We start from the raw sequence: 22,830 nt of genomic DNA on the forward strand, positions 1-22,830 counted from the left end.
GACTTTGTGGCGATTTGAAGACAATATTGCTGAGTATCTAAAGAACTGAAGTAAGTAGACCAAGTTGATGAGGGCATCAACCTCTACAGGTGGGGGTGGTTTGTCAGCCCCTTAGTGTGCAAACTAGACAAGGACATGTAACCGTGGCATATTCAGCCGGTCATGGTCAAGAAGGAAAGCCGAAATAGAAGAATAATGTAGAAAAGGTTGAAATGGTGTTTGTTGTTGTTTTCTATATCTTTGTAGATGTTTTAAAGTGTTATAGGGTGTAGGTGTAGTACTTAGTGTTGTTTGCACTCAGGTTTCAATCTACGACTGATTCTAAGTTTTTTTTTTTTTTTTTGTAGTAAGGAATAACTGTGTCGAGTTAGTCATGGCCAAGGATATAGGGTCAGAGGCTGTTGTTTGACTAAGATTTGTGGGTTATTAGGTGTGTTTCCAGTGGCTTGGAACCTTGGGTCTGGTCCATCTAAGTGCGGGAATGGAACTAGACACAGAACGTTGCAATTGGAGGGAAGCCGTATGCGGCAACCCGTGTGTTGCCTTTATTGTGCGTGCCAAATGCTTGTGAACATTGGAGGCAATTTCTTTAGTTGCTGACTATTGCTAGATAGGCGGGTGGTTACTTGCCAAATTAGATCAGCCTTATCTTGTTTCCTAAATTCTTGTACATTCGAAATAGACCAATGGTTGGGTCCTGTCAACCATAAAAGTAGCTATAAATATGTTGGTTAGGTAGACCAATGGTTGGGTCTTGTCAAAAATAAATATGTTGGTTAGCTATAAATGGTTACGCCAAGTGTTTATAGAAATATTCCTTATATACTTAGTGAAATCACTATTATTAAACTCGATCCGACCCGGCGGTTCAACTGGTCAATCCGATGAACTTGCCATGACATCGAGTTTGGTTGTTAATAGGATTAGTTGTGCAAGAAACTGTTGACTTGTCAACGGACCAGTGGTTCAATCGGTCAACTCGATTGAACCGTACGGTTTTGTAAGGAATCTGAGTTGTTGTGTGAAACAGTTTTAAAACATGTTGAAGCGAACATGAGACCTCACATATGAAAATAAAGTGCAATCACCACTAGACCAACAACCCATTTGGTGCTTGTTTTGTCCTTCTTATATTATATATTAAACTTTTATTTTATTTCTCCAAAACAAAATTTGTTTGGAATCGTTTAATAATTTTATTATTCTCCAAATTCTATAAGTTATGAAATGGATTTAAAAAATAAAGTATTACACAATTCATTTTAAAGACAAATATCATTCTTAATAACCTTTTGCACTTAAAATTCGTAATAAACTAGATAATTACACTTAGATAAAATTTTATACTTGAAATTTTGTAGATTACTAATTAAATTTAAGTTTTATTAATTCCTATAAGAATTAATGACTCTATAACAAATTGGACTAACTGAACATTTACTATGGTGTAGTTTATTATAGTTTCAATTACCGGTTGGATCACTCACCCATTGGTTGAACCACTAATCCGTTGACTCACCTTTTTCGCTGAGTTCCTCCCCGGGCCGGGTTTAATAACTATGAGTGAAATGCAAGGTTGGCTTGTTCTACGTGCCAAGTATTTGTAGAAATATTTTTTATATACTTTGTGAAATGCAAGGTTGGCCTTTTGACTGTAAAGTATGAGCGTTCTTTCATTTTTGCCGAAGTGTTCTACTGTGAATACTTGTAAATGTATTTCGAGACCGCTAACTAGTGAGTGACTTACAAGTACAATTACTTGTGTAGGTGAGACACCTTGTAACACCTATCCACAAGCAATAATAATGAACGCATAATTTATGCACATATACTAGAGTACTCTTTCTTTCATGTAACAAGTTTTGACTTTTGCAAAATATGTACCTTATTCAAGTACTAATTAGTAATTAAGACCATGTGCCGGATCAGTAATCTATGGACGGCATCTCTTGCTTCTGTAAAAAAAAAAAAAAGGAAGGAAGACATCTCCTGTTCCACTTGCTTGCGCATACTCCTTCATATTTCTTGGCTTCACAAGAATTCCTACCAGTAAGAATAATATATACAGAACCAAAACCTGGAATAAGGGTGCAAGTCAAAAAATGGATCATCAAGATGAACTTGTTCCCCACGTACTAATCTTCCCTTTACCCATTCAAAGTCCTGTGAATAGTATGCTGAAGCTAGCTGAACTTTTGTGCCTTGCTGGGCTTCACGTAACATTCCTCAACACAAAGGACAACCACAATCGTCTCCTGCGTTGCACGAATATTCACTCTCGTTTAGATCAATATCAAGGAAGATTCCACCTGGAAAACGTCGATGATGGCCTTCCAGATGAAGATCCTCGTACTGTTGAACAGTTTACAGAGATTCTCGATTCTTTGCAGAGGGTGGCCGAGCCTTTCTTAACTGAGGTACTGAGCGGTGAACGTTTTAGTTGTAACAGTAGTAAACGGCCTCCAGTCACATGCATCATAGCCGATGGATTGTACTGCTATGTTCTTGATGTTGCTGAGGAGATGGGAATCCCATTCATATTTTTCGAAACCATCAGCCCTTGTTGTCTGTGGGTTTACATGTGCATTCCCAAACTCATTGAAACTGGTGAACTCCCCTTCAAAGGTAATTATCAATTCACCACCTCAATTTTGTGTTTCATGGAGCTTTCATTCTTACCCCTCTGCCTCCTCCCCTTGCTAACTCCATCACAGAAAATTTTGTGCTAAATTGTGTGCATAATTAGTAGGGCCAATTCGATCAAAACTTTTTGCGTGACTAACGTGTTGTTGTTCATTTTATTATTTAGAAGAACCTTTTCATGATGATAACATCTTCAACTCTTCTCTTCTCCCGTTTGCTTTTCGGTTCACACACTCAAAAGTTTCGTTTTTCTCGAATTTGTTAATGAAGTTGACTTTTGGGAAGAGGGCAATTGCATATGGTATTGTCACTATTCTATTAGGTTGAAAAAGAAAATTTTATAAAGGCCAAAAAAAAAAAAACCGAACAGGGATTTTGTATTTTGCAAAAGAAATAACCATAACTGACTGTCTCCAACGAATTTGTATACATATTAACTGTTATATAGAATCTTCAGAAAAACCGAACTTTTTTTTTGTTTTTTGAAGATTCTTGGGAGAAGAGCAGGCAAAGAATTGACCATTGGTTGCTTAGTATATAAAATACTTGTGTCTGTGTATAGTATCAAAATTCTGCAAAGGAAATTTTCAATTAATAGATCTTCATCCAAAAGACTTTCACACTATCTTAATTTAATGACAAGAAACTAAGACACTCAATTCAAGATAAAGAATATCCTGGCTCTAGTTTGAACACGCACCTAAACCGAAACAACAAATAAATAACTCCAATTCAAGATAAAGAAAATCCTGGCTCTAGTTTGAACACGCACCTAAACCGAAACAACAAATAAATAACTCATTCTTTTTGATTTGTTATGTATATTCCTAGTTGATTTGTTATGTGTATTCTGGAGTGAGTCACATGAATATTGCAGCTGTATAATAATTTCGTGAACCTGAAAGATTGAGCCAAACCTAAAAGCTCCATTATGATTTTTGATGAAGTTATACATGAGATTCTAAATCGAGAAATTTTATCCCAACAAAACATAATTTATATGTTATTACTGCATGAATGATGCACGAATTTGGCCGCCAAGATGAACCCACCAAATGCAGATTAAATTTTTTTTGAACCAAATTAAAGACATCCAGGCAGTGATACTTATTTAGACGAAGATTAAAGCTCTAATCCTGACTTCATGTAGCATAAAAGGAAAAATCGTTCAAAATATTTCTCATATTTTGTCAAATGAATTTTTCCTCTTTTACTTTTAAAATGGTAACTTTACATCTCTTATAAAATATTTAAGTCACTAAAATTTGGCTCCAAATGAATTTTTGGATCCTTCATTTTTAAAATGATAACTTTACATTTCTTATAAAATCAAATCAGTAAAATTTGGTACCAATCTAAATTGTTTACCACTTTTTATTCTAAATCCATCACGTGACATACACATGGTCAATTTTTTTAGAGGTAAAAAGGTAAGATACTATTTGCAGTAAAACAAATAACCTGATTCATATTTAGTTTTGCCCCTAAAACAATAGGATCTTACCCGAATCATATTCATTTTTCCTAAAAAAGTGGGATCTAACATTTTTTGTATATAAAAAATGATTGCATGTGAGTTACATAGTGATTTCAGAATAAAATGTTGTCAAAAACTTATGTTGGTATCAAAATTTATTAACCTGAATTTGTAAATAACGTGAATTTAATATTTAGACAAATTACACTTTACCCCCTGTGATTTAGTATTTTTCTACATAACCTCCTATGACTTCAAAAACTATACATAACCCCCTTATGATTTGAATTAAAGTGTCAAAGTGACAAAAATGATCATTCATAACGAGTCACCTAAAATGTCAAAAATACCCATATATAAAACTGAAAGTTATTTATTAACCAAGGAGGGTTATGTGTATATTTTGAAAACTATAAGGAGATTATATGGTAAAATATAAAATTTTACAGGGTTAGTGTGTCATGTATTTATAAGGGTAATTTCGATATTTTGAAAACTGTTACGAATGATCATTTCCGTCACTTTGATACTTTAATTTAAACCATGAGAGTGTTATATATAGTTTTTGAAACCATGGGAGATTTATATAAAAAAAATACTAACCACAAGGGGGTAAATTGTAATTTGCCCTTAATATTTAAAAGTGTATGCTAAAAATATTATTTAGCGAACTGTAAGGACGTTTTGAACGATTTTTCTAGTATAAATTTTAAATTATCAGGTGAGTTTGTAACAAGTAGGAGTTTCTAAAAGATAAGAGTTTGATATATAAATTAAATTTGAGATAATCCCGTATTGAGAGTCGACAAAGACCAGCACTTGCGCATTTGTTTACCCTATTGCATCAGGTAATGACTTGGACGCAGAAGTAAAAAGCATACCGGGCATGGAAGGATTGTTAAGGTGTCGCGATCTTCCGGACTTCTGCAGGCGTGATTGCACGGCTGACCGTGGTGCCCAACTGGTGATGGAAGAAATTCGAAACATTCCACGGGCGGCTGGGCTTATACTGAATACGTTTGAAGCCCTCGAAGGGCCCTTTCTTTCCCATATACATTCTCAAGCTCCTAATTTGTATGCCATTGGGCCGTTACAACTTCACCTGAAGACAAAACTTGCAGCTCAATCCAGAGAACTACCAGCAGCTGTATCAAACAGCTTCTGGGTAGAAGATGCCAGTTGCCTATGCTGGCTGGACAGCCAACCATTGAAGACTGTAGTTTATATAAGCTTCGGAAGCCTCAAAAACATAACGAAGGATGAGTTTTTAGAATTTTGGCATGGAATAGTAAACAGTGGACAGAGGTTCCTTTGGGTCATCAGGCCAGGCTCTATCAATGGACAGAAGTTGGAGCAGCATGATGACTTCTTGAAGGAACTGAACGAAGATACAAAAGAAAGGGGCCTGATTTTGAGTTGGGTTCCACAAGAAGAGGTGATAGGCCACCCTGCAATTGGTGGATTTCTAACTCATAGTGGATGGAACTCAACATTGGAAAGCATAATTGCTGGTGTTCCAATGATTTGTTGGCCATCCTATGTGGATCAGCAAGTGACTTCTAGGTTTGTGAGTGAAACTTGGACGCTCGGATTGGACATGAAAGATACTTGTAACAGATCCATCATTGAGAAAATGGTTAGGGATATAATTGAAAGAAGATGTGATTTTGATCAATGCGCAGACAAGTTGTCAAAGTTGGCCAGACAAAGTGTTGCGGCGGGTGGATCATCTCACATTGATTTGGACCGTCTCATTGGAGACATCAAAAAGTTGAGTCTCAAAGGAGATACAAATGCAAGTTTTCTTTCTTAGTTGTGTCGTGATGGGTCCCCAATTTGCAATGCTAACTAAAGGGAGTTGGATCTAACTGTGAGGGTTAATTGTATTGGAAATTGGGGTAATTTTTTTTTTTTTTTTGCCTTTCTTTGGTACTTTCAGTGGTGTGTCACCATTCAACGAACTTTTATTTATAATTGGTAATACAAGTTGACTTAGTTAGTGAGAACAGTCAATTTCTTGCAAAAGGTCGTGTGTCTGAATCTCATTGCCGATGTGATGACCGTGTTAGTGAACGATCTATTAGAATCCTTGTAAGCAACTTATGGTTCTAGGATTATGTTCTGACCCATGTTGGTAATTGGAGTCGAATCTATCCAAACTTTTATTTATAGAAAAAGGTAAAATATAAAAAGTTCTCCGTGGTTAAACTAATATGTAGAAAAGCCATTTATAATTTGAAATCATACATTCCCGTCCCTTGTGGTTTGAACTAATTTGAAATAGTAACTCAAATCATTAAAACTAAGGGAGGCAGAAAAATGACCTAATGATAGAAAAACTACCTATGGTTAAGCCAACCTATAGAAAAGTCCTCTATGATTACCTATTGCTGCCACCATCATTCTCCACCTTCTACCATCACCCTTCCTTCCATCACAAACCCTCTACCTCTCATTTTATCTCCTCTCCCTTGCCTCTCCCTCTTTCTCCTCCATTCCCTCCCTTGCACCCTTTCCTTTCCTTTGTAGCTCCTTTTTTGCACCTCCTCACCTCCTTTTTGTGACCAAATTTGTCACAGAAGAGAGAAGGAGGGGGGCAGGGAGAGGGCGATTTGGTCGCAACCCTTTATCCACACCTCTTTCCTCTCTCCCGTGATCAATTATGGTTGCTGGAAAGAGAGAGGGTGTATGAAAGTGACCGTGAGAGGAGCAAAGAGAGTAGGGCACGCATAGGGGAGGGAGGAAAGGGAAGGGAGATAAGGAAGAAGAAGAGGGGGGTGGTGATTGCATGTGGAGAGTGGTGGTTGCAAGAGGTAGGGGTGATGGTGAAGAAAGAGATGAGGGTGGTATTTTATTTTTATTTATTTATTTTTGTTTAGAAATAAGGTGAGTTGTATTTGAGAGTTTTTGTTCATTTATTTGGTGTATAGAAATAAGATGAATTGTACTTGGGAGTTTTAGGTTGTTTTTCAAATTTTTATGAGCTCTAAAGGGTATAATAGGTATATTAGCTAAAAATTGGATTTAAAAAATTTTAGGTCAAGCACTTGTAGTACAGTTGCATTTATCTCAAATTCGTTAATTTAAATGATTTTCATCGATTTTTAACATTAGTTCAAACCACAGAGTACTCGATTGTATGATTTGAAACCACAGAGAGTACAATTTGTATCTCAAATTGTATGATTTGACCCGATTGTTGTTACCAGGACAAATACTTGCAAAAGAGTCTTTTGCACCCATTAATATAGACGATTTTCATCATTTTCTTAAGCTAATTCAAATCACGAGATATTAGAGTGTATATTTTAAAACTATAGGGGACTTTTATAGATTCTCTTAATCATAGGAGGTCAGTGGACTTTTCACTTGAGCTTAATTCTTACGCCTTATTTGGATTGTGGTTTTCTAATTCAAAATATTTATTTTTTTCATGAACATATCTCTGAATCACTATTTTTATCTCATATACATCAAATTACTATAATATATTTTTATACAAGAACTTCAAAAAGTAGCAGTCCAAATGTGAACTACCATCATCCATGCCTTTGCTTTTTCTCCTTATCCTTTTGTAAACTTTTTGGATGTTATAGCTGCAAAGTTATGTTGATAAGTCACTATTTTGTGCTATATTTGAATCATATTTTATATTAATTTTCATCAATATTTTAATATTATAAGAAAAAAATAGTCCATTTTAGTTAGAATTAGTTCTAAATGATGCTTAGTGCTTAAAGGAGAATTTTGTCCCTTTTACTTGCATATTTTTTATTATTTTTGTAGGAATTGAAATTGGACTTCATTTTGGACAAGAAATAAGTTTGCATTATATTGATTGAAGTCCTAAACTTCGCAAGGTTGACAAGTTTCAAAAGTGGTTCGATTCATTAAAAAAGAAAACGAAGGAATTTGTTGAAAATGAAAGTAGACTCGAATCTCCCAAACAATTCGACCAATTTTTGGAGGGATTGCTTGGAGGGATTCTGATCAAACTTTGCAGTTTCAACTTGCGCAACTTGATTTCAATTCCATCATTTCACACCTTTTGAGGGATAATGTCGAAAATTTGGAGCTGTAAAGTGGAGATTCTAGCAACAAGTCTTGACCCTATTTCTTCAGTAATTCTTGACAAAAATAGTGTCGTCTAAAGGACAAAAAGCCTTTCATAACGAAAAAGAAAAAAGGCGACAGGATCACTCTGGATGAAAATGATGGCAACTAAAATTTGTAATCCTACCGCGTCCCATCTTGGATAGCACAATATTCGATTCAGACCAACAATTTGTCTGGCATACATTAAGGAATTAAGGAAAGACAATCACTATCAAGGTATTGGCAAAACCTCATTGACGGCTTTGTTTTGTAATTGTTAAGTATTGGGCTTTTTCTCCTCCTAAAAAAAGAGAGCTTTTTCTCCTCCTGGTGGGAGCTACCAACAAGTCTGAAAAGTGCAGCTCGGTGGGTGGAAAAATCAACCAATACCTAGCAACTAGTACTTTGGTGTATCTTTTAATCTCATTCTGTCTGCGCTTCTTTATGCTTGCTGTTGTTTATTGCTGTCGGATGTTCTGCAACAGCGAGCAACCTGGTCAACCCCCACTAACACAGGTCACAGAGGTATGAAGCTCTTAGCTAAACTTTGTTAGCTGGAGTGAGGGAGGGAGAAAAAAAAAAAAAAAAAAAAGAAAGAGAGTGAGAGAGAGTCGAATCAGCATCCAAAAAACAGAGAGTGAAAAAAAAAAAAAAAAAGCATTCAATGCAGGGGAAGCTAATAGTCACTACAGTGTAGAGGTTTATAAGAGCAACCAAGAAAGCTGCTTCTGCATTTTGGCAACCAGATCTCATTGGCACCCACGTAAGCTCGGACAGGTAATTTTCGAACCATAACTGTCTTTCCCAAGCTATTTTTGTATTTTTGTACCCTTCCTTTCTGGGGTAGCCCTTTGGTTTGGTGCTGTAGATCTATCCTTCTCTGATCATAAGGACTAGGTTTTTATTCAAACTGTAGAGTAGTGTGTGGTATTTCTTCAGAAAGCTCTTATCATGGCGGATGAGCTGGCCGAAATCTTGCAAAACTTTGACCTTTCTAGTACAGAGCTCCAAATGACTAGTCTGGACAATGAGGAACTAATTGGGGGACTTAAGGAATGTAACAATAGTTTGATCGGTAAAGTTATGGGAGAGAAAGTGGCAAACTACACAGGGATCAAGAATTTTGTGTTAGCTGCTTGGAGCTACCCAAGAGACCTACAAGTGGTGGAACTTGGAACCAACTTGTTTCAGTTTATTTTACCATCGCCAAGTCATAGGCAGAGGATTCTGACAGGAGGACCATGGCTACTTGACAATCAGCTATTGGTGCTAAGCGACTGGTATGAGGGTATTGAGGAGGATGATCAGGCTTTTCGGATAGCTCCTCTATGGATACAGGTTTGGAATTTGCCAGTGCATTGGTTGTCTAAGGAAGCAGGTAAAAAGATAGGGGTAAACTTCCACAAGGTTAGAGAGGTGATAGTCCCTCAGACTGGAGGCAAGGAAGGAAGACACCTAAAACTTTTGGTGATGGCTGATATCTCCAAACCACTCTTGAGAGGAACAATTGTCAAGGTAGGGGAAACCACAAAATGGGCAAGCTTCAAATATGAGAGGTGCCCGGACTTTTGCTACAAATGTGGGATTATTGGTCATAGCGAAAGGACATGTATGAAACAAGGTCTACAGGGGCCTGGGAGGAAAGATAACCAATATGGTCCATGGCTGCGAGCTGGTGGTGCAAGAAACTCACCTAATGAAAAACAGGCTGGAATGGTATTTAACCCTAAAAAATCCCATTGGAGGCTCCAAAATGGGGAATGGACTAAGCAAAGGGGAGTGGAAGATAAGGAGCAAACAGTGGAAACACAAGCAGTGACAGGAAATGGTAAATCCAAAGCCACCGAGCCTGAAGTTGGGGAACTAAGCAAAGTAGGACCTGGCCAGGCAGCACAAGGAGGTAACACTACAGAGAGTGTGCTACCAAGATCAGACGTGTGTGCTGAGTTAGTAAGGAAGACTGATCAGACAGTAGGGAACTTGTATGAAAACAGGGAAGTGAGGAACATGGATCATGGTCCGAAGTTTCTTAAGTTAGCTGAGAGTCTTGTACAAGAACAAGGTCCAGACACTACAAACGAAGGAGATGACTGCCTGATGGTGGAAGAGGAACAGGTTACCTTGGTAACCCAAGTGGGAGGGTCGGACAACAACAAGGAATTGATACCAGCACAGGCATCTGTAAACATGGAGACAATAGAGGGTCCAGAGGTTAAAGAGGCACTGATCAAGCAGGCGCGGAGAATACTGAGAGTGCTAAAGTCCCCTAAGAAACACAGGCACTCATCGAAGGAGCTGAACAGTAATACAGGTAAGGATAAGAAGAGTGGGAAAAGGAAAGGGATTCAGGGGGAACTTGACATGGACATCGATGAGGAGATCATGCAAGAAGGTAAGAGGAATAAGGTAGATTTGGAGAACAAATTCTTAAGGTCAGGGGCGATGGAGGTGGGGTCCAACCATACATGGACCCCAATGGATAAATGAGAGTATTGGTGTGGAATTGTCAAGGTGTGGGGAGTCCCTTGACAATTTCCCAATTGAGAGAGGCGAACAACCTCTCCTCTCCAGAAATTATTTTCTTATGTGAAACAAAAAACAGAAGTAAATACCTGGAAAAAGTAAAAAAAAATTTTGCATTTTGAGGAAGCTATTTTTGTGGATGCTATGAACAAGGCAGGAGGGATGGCATTGCTATGGAAAGAGGACTTACGGGTAAAGCAAGTGATCACAACAGCCTTTACTATTGAAGCTCAGATTGAGGATAGGGAAAGCAAGTGTGATTGGTGGTTTGTAGGTGTATATGCCAGCAGCGAGGATCAAGAAAGGAAACAGCAATGGAAGGTGTTACAGGCGAGGAAAAGATTGTGGGGAGACAAATGGTTAATTGCAGGTGATTTCAATGACATTGTGTCAAATGACGAGAAATGGGGTGGCAACTGGAGGGAAGAGGGTAGCTTCAAGGCATTCAGGGACTTCATTAATGACAACCAGTTGATGGATGTGGGATTTCAGGGCCATCCATGGACTTGGTGTAACAATTGGGAGGGTCCTGGGGAAGTGAAACAAAGACTGGATAGAGGCTTGTGTACCTACCCTTGGCTACAAACTTTTGAGCAGGTCACCTGTAAACATCAGGATACCATTGCATCTGACCATAGCATGCTGATTTTTGACACCAAGCCATGCCCAATCAGGAAGAAGAAACGTTTTTATTTTGATAAAAGGTGGCTCCAAAGAGAAGAAATCAATGACATTATAAAACAGGCATGGGACCAGGATGATGAAGGCACACGGATGTTTAGAGTTATAAGCAAAGTGAAAAGGTGTAGGGTGACACTTTTGCAATGGAAAAACAAGATACAAGGTAATGCTAGAGAGAATATTGAAGCACTCAAGTACCAACTGCATGAGCTAAAATTTAGACACTTCGAGGGCAAGAGGGACGTGAGAAATGGTCTAAAAAAGAGGCTGAAAGAGGCATACAGAAATGAAGAGATGTACTGGAGTCAAAAAGCTAGAGTGCAATGGCTGAGGACAGGCGACAAGAATACCAGCTTTTTCCATGCTACTGTGGAGGGAAGACGAAAAAGGAATCGAATGCTAGAAATCCAAAGGGAGAATGGTACCTGGACTAATGGTGACAAGGAGCTTAGTGCTGAAGTTGCGGATTACTATAAACAACTATTCTCAACATCAGAAACAAGGGAAATGGAGGAGGCTTTGGAAGGTATACCACACACGATCTCTGATAGTATGAATGCTAATCTAACTAAACCTGTGGGAGAGGAGGAAATCAGATCAGCATTATTTTCTATGTATCCGGATAAGGCACCAGGTATAGATGGAATGCCACCCCTGTTTTTCCAAAAGTTCTGGCATATTATCAAAAAGGATATAGTTGGTGCTATCCAAACTTTTTTTCACTCTGGTCATCTAACTAAGTCAGTAAATCATACCATTATCTCTCTCATTCCCAAAGTCAAGATTCCTACTTCCCTCATGCATTATAGACCCATAAGCTTGTGCTCTACTGTGTATAAAATTATTGCTAAGATTTTAGCTTGTAGATTGAAACCAACTCTTCAGCTCTGTATAAGCAAAAATCAATCAGCTTTTATCCCCGGAAGGCAAATTCTAGACAACATCATCATTTCCCATGAGTTTCTTCATTACCTCAAAAACAAAAGGCTTGGGAAATATGGTTTTATGGCTGTGAAATTAGATATGTCTAAAGCTTATGACAGGGTAGAATGGAGATTCCTGGACGCTATCATGCAGAAGATGGGCTTCAATGACAAATGGAGGAGCTGGATCATGGAATGTATTTCATCAGTTTCATACTCATTCATGATCAATGGAGAGGTGAAGGAGTATGTGATACCGCAGAGAGGAATTAGACAGGGAGACCCACTGTCACCCTATCTATTCTTACTTTGCTCTGAAGGATTCTCCAATCTCCTCAACAAGGCAGCAAATGCACAAAGAATAGTAGGCATGCGAATTAGTAGGCAAGGGCCTAGATTAACCCACTTGTTTTTTGCAGATGATACGCTAATATTTTGTAAAGCTGACTCCCAGAATGCAACTGAACTCAGAAGACTACTCCAAGTGTATGAAAGGGGTACTGGACAGCTCATTAATTTTGACAAATCCTCAGTCATGTTCAGCCCCAATCTGGAGAGGGAATCAAAGATGGAAATCTGTCAAGCACTTGGGAATATTCAAGTGGCCACCCAAGGTAAATACTTGGGACTCCCAATGGTGATTACCAGCTCAAAACAGCAACTATTCGGCTTCATTAAAGACAACATCCAGCAAAGAATGAAGAAATGGAAAAATAAGATGTTAAGTGCTGCAGGTAAAGAGGTGATGCTCAAATCAGTGACAATGGCTATGCCAACATATACAATGTCAGTCTTCAAGCTACCAAAGAAGATATGCAAAGAGATCAATGCGGCGATGGCCAACTATTGGTGGGGAGAGGCAAATGGAAAGAACAAGTTGCATTGGAGATCATGGAGTAAACTATCACTGGATAGGAAGGATGGGGGCTTGGGATTTAAAGATCTAGCGACATTCAATACAGCTCTACTGGGCAAGCAAGTGTGGAGGTTGCTCACACAACCAAATCTACTTGTTAGTAGAGTGCTCAAGGACAAATACCATCCTCGGGAGCCACTACTCAAGTGCAAAGTAGCTGGGAATGCATCTTGGATTTGGAAAGGACTGATGGGAGCAAGGCACCTGATAGAAAAAGGGTCCAGACGAAGAATAGGTAATGGGAAGAGTACTCAGATATGGGAAGATAGCTGGCTGCCAGATAAACATCAAGGCAAGATCACCACACTGAAACCACACGGTTGCACGTTGGCTAAGGTTGAGGAGCTTATAATTCACAAAAGATGGAACCAAAATCTGATATTCAGGAATTTCAACTCCAAGGATGCAGAAAGTGTACTAAGTATTCCAATAAGCCTGATCAATAGAGAAGATAGCAACTACTGGTGTCACACCTCCAATGGGAATTATTCGGTGAGATCAGCTTACAACTTACAAGCTGATGTCCAGAGGGAACATATACAAGAAGCCAGGGAGAGAGTAGGCACAAGCTGGAGTTCGGCTACACAAAAAGGCTGGAAATATCTTTGGAAGTTGAACATCAAGCACAAGGTTAAGATTTTCTTGTGGAAATGTCTGAACCAGGCGCTACCTGTAAGGCAACTCATTTATGATAGAACCAAACAAGGTGACCCAACTTGCCGGTTCTGTGGTGAGGCAGGTGAGACCATAGAGCATGCATTGCTTAACTGCAGCCATGTCAAATTAGTATGGAAAATGTCACCTGTCCAGTGGGAAGGAATTCAAGACCAGCAGGGTTGCTTTAGTAAATGGTGGACTACGGTGATGGAAGCCAGGAGGAGAAGCGAAGGTAGCAAACATATCTCCCTAACAGCAAACATCCTTTGGCAAATTTGGAAAAGCAGAAATGCGAACGAATTCGAAGCCAAGCAGCACCCTCCTATGAAAACAATGCAGACAGCTCAAGAGGAATGGTTGGAATATGAGGAAGCTTTGACAAAAACCTCAAGCATGAGCACAGGAGAAACAAGAGACCAGATGGAATCCCCTCAGCAACAGCAACATATCGAAGGCATCATGACACTAAGTTTTGCAATACAAAAGAGCAAACACACCCCTAAATTTGGGATAGGTGCCACTATAACAAGGGACAATCAGAGCATGATACAAGGGTGGACGTTGCAAGAACGAAGTTCTGGACACCAGGTCCTGGATGAGCTCACAGCTATCAAGCTCTTGATGAGTAAAGCTGCTGTCCAGAAGATGGAGAAGATTGAAGTGCAAATCCAGAATAAGGTAACGTTTACTCTTCTCCAGCAAAGGAAACCTCAAGAAATGCGAATGTTCACCTTGATGGAAGATATCTATAGTCTCAAGTCCTTGTTTCGTATGTGCTCCTTTTGTTTAATTAATAGGAATCTTAACCATATAACTCATAGGATAAGCGTGCAAGCGCTAGACTTTGTTGTAGATCAGGAATTCTGGATTCCTCAGTGTTAGTATGCACTGGTTGTAAAGTTTGCTCAAGTATTTACTTGAAACTGTAAAGGTTCTTTTCATCTATGAAATCACATATCGTTTCGACAAAAAAAAAAGTATTGGGTTTTTAGATATCAAGGAATGACAATCACTGTCAAGGTATTTTAAGTTTAAATGTAGATTATATATTATTCATTCAACCATAAGAGTAAGAGTATATATACTGTCTGTGTATATAAAATTAACTCTTATTTTTACTCTTCTTTTTTAGTATTACTATCAAAAGTGATAGAAAAATCACAAGATGCCTAAGGAAGATAGTGAGATAAAAAGTAAGGAAAGTTAGAAAATAATCATAAGAGTAGAGGAGAGAGAAATTATAAAATTATGACACAAATATTGTAATTAATTGTGTTTCGTACTGTAAATTATTGTCTTCCTTTTTTGACCTTTTTCTATGTCCCATCCTTTGTTTCAACCCAAGCAATCTTCAAATGCCACTACCAACCATGGCAGCTCCGCCGCTCCTCCAACCAAATCAAGACCAGATTGCCAAATAAGTTAAATAACTATATTAAAATAATATTTTATGATGGGATGTAAATAAAAAAAATGAAAAGACAACAGCAAAACGTGTTCGTGATATAAGCAATAAATTTTATGAGAAAAAAGGTTGCTAAAGAAAATAGAAAAGTTCTCGGAGACTCCAAGTTCACTTGTTAATTTTTACTTGCAAACTACGCTATGTACCTATCAAAACTCTTCTACGACTCTAAGGATTTTATATTTACAAAAGATTGTTGTCAAAATCACAAGGAATAAAAAATAAAGAGCATAGCCACCAACCACGAATCCACCAGCATTGTCACAATTTGCTACTATGGAAGAAAGGGAAAGTGAAAAAAGAAAGACAAAGTAAATAGGATTAGTAAAGGCATAGTTATCAAATCTGACTAACAAGAAATCCCGCAGAGGGATCAGTTTAATGAATCACTAGTTCAACTAGTGGATTATTGATTGAATTGGTGGGTACTAATTTAATATTTATAAATATAAAATAGTAATTTTAATACGTATTAAATATATAATAAAGTGCTTTTAGATACTAATTATTGTACTTAGAAAGATATATAATGAACTTATAAATATTAATGGAATATTTAATTTCATTTTATCATACTTTTACATAAATAAATAATATAGTCAAATATATAACAAAATTGTGTCACTTGTTTTCAAAGATATATTTCCTTCGTTCCATTGAAAGTGTCCTACTTTTCATTTTCGGATGTTCCAAGATATTTGTCTTGTTGAGAAACTTAAAACATCTTTTTAGTCTCTCTTTCCAATATAACCCGTTCCTCTAATCATTACTATTCAAATTCAAATTTTGAATTTGTGGAAGTACAATTAGAAAGAAAAACACAAACATCACAATCAAATCACTATTTTAAAAAAGTTGGATTCCCAAAATAAGATCAAATAATTGGGACGGAGGGAGTAACATAATTTTTTTATTATTTTATTTTTTCATAAAAATAAATAATTTTCTAACTACTCAAATATTGTTAGTTTGAAAATTAAGAGGATTAATTGTACAATAAAAAGTAAAGAAGTTTATTTAAAAACATAATTGGTTATCAAATAAAAACTAAGCACGTGGTAAAATATTATGTACATTTAAATGATGATCCAATGTACAAATCTTGTAAAAGACATATACATACTTTGTTTTAAAAACAAAGATCCACAATTATTACAAAAAATGTCTACTGGAAAAATAGACGGATTCCCAGTTGAACCAGTGGGTCAAATGAGTTTGACCGGATTTAATGGAGTCAACTCCTTGTCCTATTAAACTAGAGATCTGGCCTGGCATGATATTCAGGTCACCTTGCCAACCGGTTCAACGATCGGACTAAGCCGAATTTGATAACTATGGGTAAAGGGAATGGAGGAGAGGAGCAAGAAAAAGAAGAGGGAAGGAAGGAAGAAAATAGGGGGCTTTTATTGATTTTTCCAACGGCCGCAATGTTTGACTGTGGCATAATTCTTTCGTCCCACATCGCAGCAGATAACAGGAAGGCTTCGTTGGAGAGCCTATAAATAGAAGGGGTTTATGAAGGAATCGATTGCACCACTCAAGAGAGCATTATATGAGCTATTAGTTTCTTGGGTCATCTAGCCCATTTATAGTCAAATATTTTAGCCTTTCTTATTTTGAGTTTAAAAATATTTTCTAAACTCTTTTGTAAGTGCCATTTTGACCTAAGAACCACTTTCCTACGATTTTTGTATTTCTTTTTCATAATAAAAATATTGCTCCTCCCTTACCCGTGGACGTAGGTCATTTGACTGAATCACGTAAATTTTGGTGTCTTTTATTTTGCTTTGTTATTTGTCTTTATTGGGTTGCCACAACCCTTTTTATATGGTCGGTTTTACCGCCTAATTATTATATGGTTGGTGTTTATCGCCTAACCATTATATGGTCGATTATACTGCCTATTTTGTTTTAACTTTAGTTTATTTATTCCGGATTAGTCCTAACAAACTGATATCAGAGTTGGTTGATATATTTTGCAAGACAGGTTCATCTTGTAGGCCCCGTTCATCCCGTGGGGTCCACTCACGAGACTCGCATATTTGTTTGACCAATTTTTTGAAACAAGCTTCAAGTTATAGATTTTGTGTCAATAATGACGATAACAAAGACGATTGTCGAGAAATTCGATAGGAATGTCAACTTCAGCATGTGGCAGCTCAAGATGGAGGCTATTCTTATTCAAGACGGAGTTGACCTAGTGATTCACGGAATCAAGAACAAACCAGAAGATGTAAAGGATACGGATTTCGCCGATATGGATAAGAAGGCTAGATCCAGTATAATTTTGAATCTCTCCGACAAAGTTTTACGGGAGGTAGCAACGGAGGCTTCGGCCAAAGTTATGTGGGATAAATTGGAAGTCTTGTATATGAAGAAAACAGTCGAGAATCGGCTATATTTGAAGCAGGGTTTATATATGTTTCGGATGTCTGAAGGTACATCTATATTCTCCCATCTTGATAAATTTGATTTCATTATTATGAATTTGGAGAATATAGATTCGAAAATTGATGATGAGGATCAGACCCTATTACTTTTGTGTTTCCTTCTCCAGTCTTTTAAACATTTCCGTGATACTATGATTTATGGAAAGGAAATAATTTCGTATCGTGAAATTAAATCTGCATTAAAATCTAAAGAGCAGATAGATAGGGATATTACTAGGGAAACTAGTGGGAGTCAAACCGATGATTTGTTAGTTCGGGGTAGATGTGAAAAGAGAAATACAGAAAGTAGAAGAGATTCAAATCCAGATATAAAAATGTGGTGTGCAACTATTGTAAAAAGAAGGGCCGTATTATCTCTGATTGCTTTAAATTGAAAATTAAAGAAAAGCAAAAGGAGAAAAAGAGTGAGACCACTGAGGGTAGTATTGCAGTAGATGAGAATGATGGAACCATTTTCTGTACAACAGAAAATAATTTTAGGTCTAACAATGAGTGGATTATAGATTCGGGTTGTTCATATCATATGTGTCCTAATAGGGACTGGTTTTCAACATATGAATCAACTGAAGATGGAGTTGTCTTAATGGGTAACAACGTCGTTTGTAAAGTTGTTGGTAAATGCACAATCCGGATTAAAATGTACGATGGTATTGTGAGGACGCTCACAGATGTTAGTCATATTCCAGATTTGAAGAAAAATCTCATCTCTTTGGGCACTCTTGAGTATATTGGGTGCATGTATTCTGGTGGAGGTGAAATTCTCAAAATCACTCGAGGTGCTTTGTTGTTATGAAAGCACACAGATCTGGTACTTTATATATTTTGCAGGAATCTACTGTTACAGGTGCTGCTGCTATTTCAACATCATCTTTGTCAGATACAGACATCACCAAATTATAGCATATGCGTTTGGGGCACATGAGCGAAAAAGGCTTGGGAATACTGAGTAAAAGAGGACTTCTTTGTGGACAAAGTACCGGGTCATTGGAATTCTGTAAACATTGTATTTTTGGGAAGCAGAAAAGAGTCAGCTTTAGTTCACCAACAATTCACAAGACAAAAGGTACTCTTGATTACATTCATTCAGATCTATGGGGTCCTTCTCGTGCTCCTTCTAAAGGAGGTGTCAGGCACATGTTGACTTTCGTTGATGATTATTCAAGAAAAGTTTGGGTATATTTTCTTAAACATAAAAATGATAACTTTCAAGCAATGAAAAATTTTGATTGAGAAACAAACAGGAAAACATGTTAAGCAGTTGAGAATAGATAATGACATGGAATTTTGTGAAGGTGAATTTAATGAATTTTGTAAGAATGAAGGAATTGTTCAGCATCACACCGTCAGGATGACGCCTCAACAAAATGGTGTGGCCGAATGTATGAACATAACGCTTTTGGAGAGAGCAAGTTGTATGATCTCCAATACAGAGTTGACAAATGACTTTTAGGCAGAGGCAATCAATATGACATGTTATATTGTCAACCGTTCTCCTTCTGCATCTCTTGATTTCAAAACTCCTTAGAAAGTTTGATCAGGTATTCCTGCTGATTACTCCAGTTTCAAAGTTTTTGGGTGTTCAGCATACATGCATGTGAAAGATGAAAAATTGGAGTCTAGAGCTAAAAAGTGCATTTTTCTTGGGTATACTTCTGAGGTGAAAGGATACAGATTATGGTGTCCTGATCCCAAATTTTCAAAATTTGTAATCAGTAAAGATCTTACTTTTGATGAATTGTCTATGTTATCTTCCAAGAAGGAGTCTTCTAGTCCTTGTACTACTGATAGCACACAGAATCAGGTGGAGCTTGATATTGGCAGTTCCGATCTTTCTCAGTCCAAATCTTTTATTCAGCAAGAGCCAGTAGATGCATCTGAATCTACTGTTGAAAATAATTCAGAAGAAGAGGAGTATTTCACAGCCAGAAATAGAACAAGGAGAGACATTCGACCACCACAAAGATATGCAAATTTAGTTGCATATGCGTTGTCTGTTGCAGAAGAAATTGATGCAGTTGGTGAATCTTCCACCTGTTTAGAAGCAGTTTCTTGTGATGATTTTGCAAAGTAGTTGATTGCGATGAATGAAGAAATTGAATCTCTTTATCAAAATGCAACTTGGGTTCTTGTAAAGCCGCCGTCAAATAAGAAAATAGTTGGTTGCAATTGGGTCTTCAAGAAAAAGGAAAGTATTCCAGGGGTTGAAAATGCAAGGTATAAAGCACGATTAGTTGCAAAGGGTTATAGTCAGGTACAAGGTGTTGATTTTAATGAAATTTTTTCACATGTTGTTAAACATAGTTCTATTCATGTTTTGTTTGCTTTAGTTGCCATGTATGATTTGGAGTTAGAGCAGTTTGATGTTAAGACAGCTTTCTTCCATGGCGAACTTGAAGAACAAATTTATATGAAGCAATCCCAGGGTTTTGAGATTGAAGGTAAGGAAGATCATGTTTGCTTGTTGAAGAAATCCTTATATGGATTAAAACAGTCTCCAAGACAATGGTATAGATGATTTGATTCTTTTATGTTAGGTCATGATTATTTGAGGAGCATGTATGGTAGTTGTGTTTAATTCTAGAAGTTAAATGATGGTTCTTTCATTTATTTGCTACTTTATGTTGATGACATGCTCATTGCTGCCAAGAATTTGTCAGAAATTCACATTTTGAAACTGCAGTTAAATAATGAATTTAAAATGAAAAATTTGGGAGCAGTTAAGAAAATTCTTGGCATGGATATCAAAAGAAATCGAGAAGTAGAAAAGTTGTTCTTGAACCAAAAAAATTACTTTGAGAAAGTTTTGGAGTGTTTTGGCATGAAAGATGCTAAACCAGTATCTACTCTTCTTGCTAATCATTTTCGGCTATCGGCTGCTCAATCACCACAATCAGATAAAGAGAAAAATTATATGGTACAGGTTCCTTATTCCAGTGCAGTCGGTAGTGTTATGTATCCAATCAGAGGCGGATTTAAGATGGGGGCATTGGGGGCACGGGCCCCCACTGCCCTCCTTGAATTCCTATAATACTTATACAATTTTGACATAATTTTAAGTGTGCTTCCAGAGTTTTTTTTTGAAAAAATGTGAAAGAATGGGTCACAAAATTTAGTTTGGTTATTTATATTGAGAAAAATATATTTTGCGAAATTCAAAATGAGAAAATTATAAACCGTTATCAAAATATGAAAACTCATCGTGAGCAATTGTAAATAACTTAGTTTGTTTTTGAAATAAAATTATTATTACATTAATAGTTTTGAGTTTGTTTTTTTATATTTTTCATGAAATACACGTATTATTTGTACTTGTTGGTGAATTTTTTTTTTCCTTAAAAAACTAGAAAAAGAGTAGACAAAAAATTTTAATATTATTTTTGCCCTCTCTAAGATTTTTTTTTCTGGCTCCGCCACTATATGCAATGGTTTGTACTCGTCCAGATATCTCACATGCAGTCAGTATTGTTAGCAGATATATGTCTTGCTCTGGTAAATCATATTGGCAGGCTGTGAAAGTGGATTTTCATATACTTGCGAGGTATTTCAAATGCATGTTTAGAGTTTGGAAAAAATAATAACACTTTGGTTGGTTTTGTAGATTCAGATTACGCCGGGGATCTTGACAGAAGAAGATCACTGTCAGGTTATGTATTTTGCATTAACGGTTGTGCTGTCAGTTGGAAAGCTACTCTACAACCTATCGTAGTTTTGTCTACTACAGAAGTAGAATATATGGCTGTAAGCGAAACAATCAAAGAAGCCTTGTGGTTGAAGAGTTTGTTTAGTGAATTTAGTCTACATCAAGGTATTACTGTTATTCACTGTGATAGTCAAAGTGCCATACACTTGACTAAAGATCAGATGTATCATGAGAGGACGAAACATATTGATGTGAAGTATCACTTCATTCGGGATATCATTGCTGAAGGAAAAATCCATATTCAGAAAATCAATACCAAGGACAATCCAGCTGACATGTTTACGAAGCCTCATCCAGTTTACAAGTTCAAGCAATGCTTGGATTTGATTGGTGTTCGTTGTTCGTGATATGACCCATTGGGGCTTATGTGAAGAAGGTGGAGCAATTTTGCTATTGTCGATGGTAGGACTAGAAATTTTGCCAAGGTGGAGATTTGTTGATTTTTTCAACTACCGCAATGTTTGACTATGGCATAATTCTTTCGTCCCACATCGCAGCAGACAGCAGGAAGGCTTCGTTGGAGAGCCTATAAATAGAAGGGTTTATGAAAGAATCTATTGCACCACTCAAGAGAGCATTATATGAGCTACTAGTTTCTTGGGTCATCTAATCCACTCAGGCTCTCCTGTTTTGAATTTAGGAATATTTTTTAAACTCTTTTGTAAGTGCCATTTTGGCTTAAGAACCACTTTCCTACGGTGTTGAGATATGCCACCTTTGCCTACAGATTTTTATCAGATTGATTTTGATATCAAAATAATTTAGTTATTAGAAAATAAGGATATTTGTTAACCAAAATCATGTTCGTCTGTTAACAAATATATTAGCTAAGATTTGCTAGTAGTAGAAGATTATATTTTGATGAGATTTTTAGAATAATTGTTTGTTGGATATTTTGCTAGTTTGTTTCATGTAATCACTATAACTGTGAGTTGATGAATGTAGAACACAAGCTCATTTTTAACCTTCAATACAAGTCTCTTATAAGCTTTTTTTTTGCAACATTAAGGTGTTGTTTCTTAGTTTATGCCCCCAAAAACCAACAAAGTGATATCAAGAAACTATATCTTAAGGGCCTGAGTTTTTTTTTTTAGAGTGATGCATTGGTGAGGATCCATTATAAGTTTAAAACCATGATAGGAAAGAACTTTTTGTCAAATGTTTCAACTTTTAGTGGTGAAATTTACCAAATTTGGGCCATAAAATTTTGGACTTATTTGGTAGTCAATGATCTACGGGATATGGTAAAAACGAAATTTGTTTCACCAGCATTTGAAGAGCTGATGGATACACAAATTAG

At 36.9% G+C, this 22,830-nt stretch overlaps 2 protein-coding genes across 2 annotated transcripts; both read left to right on the top strand.

Moving 5' to 3' along the window:
* Positions 1 to 1,995: 1,995 nt before the first annotated feature.
* LOC113699728 (7-deoxyloganetic acid glucosyltransferase-like) lies at positions 1,996 to 6,099 on the top strand. The gene is made up of 2 exons (XM_027220082.2): positions 1,996 to 2,625; positions 4,969 to 6,099. Exons 1-2 carry the CDS (start codon positions 2,103 to 2,105, stop codon positions 5,931 to 5,933), a joined length of 1,488 nt encoding a protein of 495 aa, XP_027075883.2. The 5' UTR covers positions 1,996 to 2,102; the 3' UTR covers positions 5,934 to 6,099.
* Positions 6,100 to 18,733: 12,634 nt separating this feature from the next.
* On the top strand, positions 18,734 to 21,877 carry LOC140010596 (uncharacterized). The gene is made up of 6 exons (XM_072057895.1): positions 18,734 to 18,960; positions 19,391 to 19,487; positions 19,590 to 19,897; positions 20,132 to 20,268; positions 21,429 to 21,568; positions 21,692 to 21,877. Exons 1-6 carry the CDS (start codon positions 18,734 to 18,736, stop codon positions 21,875 to 21,877), a joined length of 1,095 nt encoding a protein of 364 aa, XP_071913996.1.
* The last annotated feature ends 953 nt before the right edge of the window (positions 21,878 to 22,830 follow it).

This window comes from Coffea arabica, chromosome 7c (genome assembly GCF_036785885.1).
Source record: "Coffea arabica cultivar ET-39 chromosome 7c, Coffea Arabica ET-39 HiFi, whole genome shotgun sequence".
Lineage (NCBI taxonomy): Eukaryota > Viridiplantae > Streptophyta > Magnoliopsida > Gentianales > Rubiaceae > Coffea > Coffea arabica.

What these genes read in the sequence shown, in the direction of transcription:
- LOC113699728 (XM_027220082.2), top strand. Translation starts at nt 2,103, where the DNA reads ATGGATCATCAAGATGAACTTGTTCCCCACGTACTAATCTTCCCTTTA. An exon ending in TGGTGAACTCCCCTTCAAAG is followed by an intron (nt 2,626 to 4,968) that starts GTAATTATCAAT and finishes CTATTGCATCAG; the next exon opens with GTAATGACTTGGACGCAGAA.
- LOC140010596 (XM_072057895.1), top strand. Translation starts at nt 18,734, where the DNA reads ATGCGTTTGGGGCACATGAGCGAAAAAGGCTTGGGAATACTGAGTAAA. An exon ending in TTCTTGGGTATACTTCTGAG is followed by an intron (nt 19,488 to 19,589) that starts GTGAAAGGATAC and finishes TCTTCCAAGAAG; the next exon opens with GAGTCTTCTAGTCCTTGTAC. An exon ending in CCAGGGTTTTGAGATTGAAG is followed by an intron (nt 20,269 to 21,428) that starts GTAAGGAAGATC and finishes TTGGTTTTGTAG; the next exon opens with ATTCAGATTACGCCGGGGAT.